Source organism: Micropterus salmoides, unplaced genomic scaffold (assembly GCF_014851395.1).
Source record: "Micropterus salmoides isolate LMB-PRFRI ecotype aquatic unplaced genomic scaffold, ASM1485139v1 Ms_hic_scaffold_2, whole genome shotgun sequence".
NCBI lineage: Eukaryota > Metazoa > Chordata > Actinopteri > Centrarchiformes > Centrarchidae > Micropterus > Micropterus salmoides.
Window position 1 is genome coordinate 42,317,282 of NW_024041150.1, and position 7,189 is coordinate 42,324,470.

A 7,189-nucleotide genomic window follows, 5' to 3' on the forward strand; every position below is an offset into this window, starting at 1 on the left:
CACAATGGTGGATGGGTCACAGTGGGGTTAGCATGACTAGATAGAGATTCACTGCAGCTACACATAAACTAACATTACTGTTCTCTGCTGTATCAGACTTTCAGAGGATATTTGTATGTTATTCTTAACACAGAGTGAAAGCAGATTAAGCTGGTGTTTCCCCTCTCCACTCGTAGATGGCAGCATGAGTGTATTTAAATGTATTCCTGGTTTGTGTCTTTGTTAACTGTTTTAAATTCAGTTTATTGATACAGGTGTATTTAATGCTGTTCATTTCATTTGGTATTTAATGTTTATGGTTTATTTGTAACCTAGTTATAGACATCATGTATTTACTTTGTATATTTATATAATTTCACACATAAACGGAAAAATAATACATGATGCTGTGGCAATAAATAGAAGATATTTGGTTTGTTCACCCTTCAGTTAATTTAACACCCAGTCAAAGCATCACCTGTGCTCCATCATCATCACTGCACCTTCATCACTCACCCTTAGTTCAGAGTCAAACCTGCATGCTGGGATGGCTGTAGAACATGGTCTTTGAGGTTAAAAGGTCCTCAAGACCAGCAGGTCTGTAGAAAGTCCCAAAAATAATTACATTATTAAAGCTGCAAGCAGATTTAGTCCAGATATGAGCATTTACAGTGGAGTTACAACAACTTCCTGTTTCATGGCGAAGCATCAGACTTCGCACCATCCTTAACGTCTTCTGAGAGTGTTTTAATCCAACATGCTAGGATTAGTACATTACAGCGTAAAACATGACACTTTCTGTTGCCAGTTGGTAGCGCTTTGACTTTGACTGAATGTTAGCATATGAATGTCTTCAGGGCGACACTATTATCAAACATTTCAGTACAGATCTGAGCATGTACGCTAAAGTTAGAACAACTTCCTGTATCATGGTGAATCATTGATCTTCGACGCCATGCCACGGACACAACCATTGACGAAAACTCACAGATAGAAGTTTTGTCGAACTCAGATGGTCTGAACCTGGGGAGGACCTCAACTGTGGCGCACTGGCATTTGGGTTCTCCATCATGACAACACGGGCTCTCTCAGCGCATGGGAAGTATGCAGCTTTTTACATGATTGTTGCTCTCCGCCATCACCAACTTGCTCAATTTAGCAATCTATGGGCCTTATCTTGCACCCAGCGCAAAGCACAGTGCAAGTGTAATTGCTAGTCAAAGTCATTTTCACGCTAAGCGCCCACGTTGTTTAAATAGCATATGTACTTTTTTCCTCTTGTAGTTGCTCCTGTCATGTTTGTTTACCTTTTTTTCAACACTGGCTTCCAGGGGTAACAGCATGTTTAAAGTCATAACACAATGACAGCCGACTTCCGGAAAGTCTGCATTAAGGCCTCAAAAAGCACCCATGCACTTGACAATTTAACAGTGGAACAGCCATACACCTTAACAGACTCAAACCCGTGAGTGTGAATATTGGGATTCAGCAATTCAGGATTGCTCTTTACATGTTCCAACAGACCTTTCTGTTGGTGGGAACAAGAAAGCAACACACACAGAGAAGAAGGTTACTTTGAGTTAATGCATCTGGAAATCCTGTGACCGTGATGACTGATACTCTTCTTAGATGACTTTTACTATGTCCAACGCTGCAGCTCAATCTAAAAAATCTCTGACCATAACCTTTTAAAATGCAGTTTGAAGCTGTTGTCACTTCCTGCTTTTTTCCTTTGTGACGTCCCCATCTTTCGGCTGCTGGGATGTCTGTATCCTGTGTTGCAGGAGGCGTAGTTAAAATCATCAGTTGTTGGATCCACCTGGGCCCGGTGTTCTCCACTATAAGAGTGTGTCTTTTGTTCTGCACTGAGGGCTAGAGAGGAGGGAAACCCTGTTCCCTATGCTCCACGCTCCTTGTTATTTTTTTGTTTCTTTCACCATATAACACTTCACTCACTATTCCTTCAAGCATGCATACCTGCTGACATGACTGATCTACTGATTATCAAACCTCATATGACTTTTGGAATATTAAGCTGTTTCTGTTAGTTTAAAATAAAAGTAATGGTACCTTTCCTGCAGTTTGTTTTATTGTTCTCTTCTTTTTTGTTGCGGTTTTGAGCCAGCCGTGACACCTTTCATGGAGAATGAATCTGTGAGCTTTCAAACTGACGTTCAGATGAGATCCAGGACAACCAGATCATGAGGGCCGAATCCTGGGGCTGCTGTCACAGGAGAAGTATCTCCTTTCTGGACCCACATGAATCTGCCTTCTCACACATTAACTAAATAAAGTTTAGCTCCATATTGACACGTAAGAATCTATCTACCAACGGCAAATATCCCGTTTAGGTCATCCTCAATTTCCCAAGATGGAAAACACATGTCCTCTGTATGACTATAACTATAATGTATCTGAGACTTAAATTTGGTAGATTGTATGAGGTTTATTAAAATAATGTAAAAAGAAATAAAAGAGTCTTTCTCTGAGTGATCAGGCTTCACTAAAGCTGACAGAGTTAACGTTAGCTGCTTACATTATAAGATTAGAAGCGTTTAAAGTGAGACTGTCGCTGCTGCTGAAGTCTGAGTTCAACATCATCTACAAGTCAAACTAGAACATGAGGAGTTCCACAGGGAAGTGTTCTGGGTCCTCTGCTGTTTGTGATCTATGGAGGAAATCTGAGGTTTATTTGCTGATGACTCAAACATTTTAGCTTCATTAAGAACCAGAACACACTGAACACACTGGATCAGCTCAGAAGTGATGTTCTGTGGTGACAGCAGTGATGACATCATTACAGTCATCGTCCAATCCTTCCTCAGCCTTGATGGACGGGGTCTTCACCATGGCGACTGGCAGGTCTGCATTGCACTCTGCAGTCAGAGCAGGTTAGAAAGAAAATGTAGATCATTTATTTGTTAGAGACAACTGTCAATCATTGATTGACAGATTGATTGTAAGGTCAGTAAATGATTCAGAGTGTTACCTGTGGCCCTGTGTCGATATAAAGACACCATGAGGACAGTGGAGATGCAGTATGGACAGAACACCACCAGGTGGAAGATCAAACTGAACACAAGTTGGGCTGAGGCAGATGGCGATGGAGGAGGCGGGGCTGCAGAGGTGGGGGGCGCTGTGGTTGTAGGTTTACCTGTAGAGAGAATCCACCTGGTCAAATGAATCTCTGGATGAAATTAATCCTGAAATCAAAGGTAACCTCCTCACCTGTGACAGAGATCCAGCTGGATGGAGACTCTCCATGACCGCTGATGTTACACTTGTAGAGGCCTTCATCAGACTTGTTAACATGGTGGATGGTCATGTGACCTGTAGGCTCAGTCCTGATGAGGGAGCCATCTTTATAGAAACCAGCTGGGAGGTTGGAGGGAGGGGTCTTTGTTTTACAGTGCAGAGTGACATCATGTCCCTCCATCACAGGGAGGACAGGACTCTGCAGGATCACTGGTCCATCTCAACACAGAGACAAACTACAGCATTTCATCATTTACACACAGCTTCATCAACATTAACTCCACAGTCTGATCTGTGGTGCTTATGTGGACTTCTGGATCTGGTAAGCCAGAACCTCTGTTGTACATTTTATTTAAATGTTTTTCTTGCTGTTACTGAGTGTGAGGCTAATTAAGGGTATTATAATTAAGTGCTGAAAGAAAGATAACTGTATATTTCTGCAAGTTATGTACTCTTTTTTTTTTAGTATTACACTGAACAAAATTATAAATGCAACACTTTTGTTTTTGCCCCCATTCATCATGAGCTGAACTCAAAGATCTAAGACTTTCTCTATGTACACAAAAGACCTACTTCTCTCATTTTCAAGTGGCCTTTTATTGTGGCCAGTCTAAGGTACACCTGTGCAAAACCCATGCTGTCTGATTAGCATCTTGATATGCCACACCTGTGAGGTGGATGGATTATCTCGGCAAAGGAGAAGTGCTCACTAACACAGATTTTGACAGATTTGTCAAGAATAAGTCTTTGCCTTTGCTAAAGTAATGATGGAAGCTCCACTTAAAGAGACAAATAAGGAGCAAAAATAACATCTTGATTTGACAACAAGATTGAAGATGGTGCAGAACTAATAAAAATATACATTACATGAACATTTAAACTTAGTGAAACCAGCCATACCAAAACCTTAGCACATGAGGAGGTCGGGGTGAAACCGGAGGAGTTGCAGACTAAAACTGTCTGCTTTCCTGCCACCAATGTGTTGGTTTCAGCTTTAGTTCTCTTCCTTTTCTGAGCCTCCAGTCACTCTGTCCTGTCCTTGACTCAGTAAACACATCAAAACTAAATATTTGATGAATATTTGGAAAGATTTCTATTCATATGACCTAAATAAACATACATGCAGAGAGTTATTTGGTGGGTTAAAACATACATTACCATTCAAAATGTTGGGGTCACTTAGAAAACTTGTTGTGTTTGTCCATTAAAATTACATCAAATTAATCAGAAAGACATTGTAGACACTGTTAATATTGTAAATAACTGTTGTTGCTGCAAACAGCTGATTTGTAATGGAATATCTAGGCCATATCTTACACTGGCCGATAAAAAGAAAAGATTAGGGCTAAATATTTTGTTTTCGTGGCTTTTTCTCTGCAGCTCTGCCTAGAAGCTCAGCATCCTGCAGTCGTTGCTTCACTGTTGACGTTGAGACTGGTGTTTCCGGGTACTATTTAATGACGCTGCCAGTTGAGTAGCTGGGAGGCATCTGTTTCTCAGACTAGACCTTCTAATGTACTTGTTCACTTTCTCAGTTGTACACCGGGGCCTCTCACTCCTCTTTCTGTTCTGCTTAGAGCCAGTTTACACTGTTCTGTGAAGGGAGTAGCACGCAGCATTGTACAATATCTCAAGTTTCTTGGTATTTTCTCACAGGGAAAGCTTTCATTTCTCAGAACAAGAACAGGCCGACGAGTTTCAGAAGAAAGTTCTTTGTTTCTGGACATTTTGAGCCTGTAATAGAACCCACACCCTCCAGAAACTCACAAGTTCTACAGAAGACCAGTTTTATTGCTCCTTTAATCAGAAAAAATGTTTTTAAGCTGTGCAACAATGATTGTAAAATAGTTTTCTAATGATCAATTAGCGTTTCAAAATTATAAACTTGGACTAGCAAACACAACATTTCATTAGAGCACAGGGCTGAAGGTTATTGATAATTGACCTCTGTAGAAGTTTGTCTTGTGAAAACAAGGAATTTTCTAAGTTACCCCAAACTTCTGAACGGTAGTGTACAGATACAGGATTTTAAGGCCCCTCAAAGCTCATCCATTGGCTGCTCTCAGGTCTCCATCCAGCATTGGTTAGCTTCCTGAAGTACAACCATACATCTTATTTGCTTTCTTCCTCTTGTGACACCATGATAGTGGAACGAGCTACCACATGCCATCAGAGCATGGTCGTCTCTCTCTAACTTCAAGAAGCTCTTGAAAACCCATCTTCTCCAAGAACACTTTCTCTTATAACACCTCTAACCCCTAACCTCTAACTTGCACTTCCTGTGCTCTTCTTCTTCTATCCCCGTACAATTCTTTTGTAATGATTGTACTTTTTTGTTAAATCTAACTTCTTTCCTTAGGTATTTACCCCATTGATAGCCATATGTGCTATTAGCTCTTACTAGTAGTTATTGCTGCTCTTTCTAGTATGTAAATCTTGTGCTGTATTGATGCTTTGTTGATGCTTTTATGTTGTTTTTTTAAAATGATGATAATGTAAGTCGCTTTGGATAAAAGCGTCTGCCCAGTGTTCAGAGGCCCTCTGTTATTGAGCTGGTAACCCCTCATTAATTAATCCAAGGAGAACCACAGTCTGATCTTACCAGTGACAGTGATGTTGATGGTGTTACTGGTTGCTCCCTCTCTGGACTCACACCAGTAAACTCCACTGTCCCATATGGTGATATAACTGATGTTACAGGAAGAACCAGCTGATCTTCCCCAGTCATCACACTGAGTCCTGGTTTCTCTGGTAGTGTTCCTCCTCAGCGTCCATCCAGCAGAGCTGTCGTCCTCCTCACAGCTCAGAGAGACAAACTGATCTTTAAACAGCTGAGAGCTGCTGGGACTCACAGTCAGAGAGGCTGGAGGAAGAGACAGAAAGATGTGGTTAGAGAGATCATTTGCAATAATTTTCTCCACATTCATTAAATATTGTAAAGTGTCTGTTTCCCTCCCCAAACACTGTCCTAAATACAAACTGTTCTATCAGGGAGTGAATAACTTTTCAAGTTTCTCACCTTGGTTTGTTGTGCAGCTCAGCAGTGAGGTCAAAACTAAAGAGAAATCACACTGAGGTTTTAGGTTTTACATGAAACGAGACATGTGTTCTTTCTACAACACAACCTACTTGTAGTGAACAGAAAAGCAACCACACATTGATATTAGATATGGGTGTTTTTTAAATACATTTCCCCAAACAGAGCAGCAGTGTATAAGCAGAGGAGCTGTTCAAGTGCAGAAAAGACATGCAGGCACGAACCTGCCCTCATCAGAAAAATGACCATATAGTCCGTTTTAGCCACACAAAATTACCACTTAGGTTTACCTTTATTGTGGCAGCAACCTCTAGTGGCTGTACAGCAGAGACACATGAGAAAGAGTGTTACATATTAAAAATAGCCAGAAAGTCTGGTGTGGTGGGTGGAAGGAAGTTAGCTGCCTCTCGGTTCCCTTGTTAAACAAGACTGATTTATTTTAAAATTATGTTAAGTAGCGTTCGCTATGTTAGCTTCGTAGCATTGAGGTTAACTAGCTAGCTAACTACAATAGCCTTAAAGGTGTTGACAGCCCCCCGTAGCCCCTTACCCTAACCCTAACCTTCACAGGGGTGTGTCCCTAAACCTAAGTCAGGATGGTATGCATGTTGACTGGTGAACCCAATAGCTGTGCAGATCGCCCTTCTTTGTATCGCTGCATTCTCAACGTGTTTATATCATTTAGCATAGGTCACGTGATTTCACATGAATGTAGGTCCATTCTGGACATTGCCAAATGGACAAATGCCACCGGTAGGGGCACTATTTTAGGATACCCTCATGTAAGTCATATTTGGAGGTTGTTTAAAATGACCTACATTGTCATTTAGTTTGGAGTACTTGAAGGCAGGCACCAAAGGGTTAAATGACAGACTCGTTATTTGCATTGTTTTTGTTTAATTTGCAATAATTTGTACA

The 7,189-nt window shown here is 41.0% G+C and overlaps 1 protein-coding gene across 1 annotated transcript; it reads right to left on the bottom strand.

The window, feature by feature from the left end:
- Nucleotides 1–3,226: 3,226 nt before the first annotated feature.
- LOC119911982 (Fc receptor-like protein 5) lies at nucleotides 3,227–7,062 on the bottom strand (the record flags this gene model as incomplete). Its single annotated transcript, XM_038730954.1, has 4 exons — nucleotides 7,048–7,062; nucleotides 6,562–6,588; nucleotides 5,837–6,029; nucleotides 3,227–3,453 (listed from the first exon to the last, which is right to left on the bottom strand). Coding segments are annotated over exons 1-4 (462 nt in total), but the record flags the coding sequence as incomplete, so codon positions are not given.
- Nucleotides 7,063–7,189: the final 127 nt, after the last annotated feature.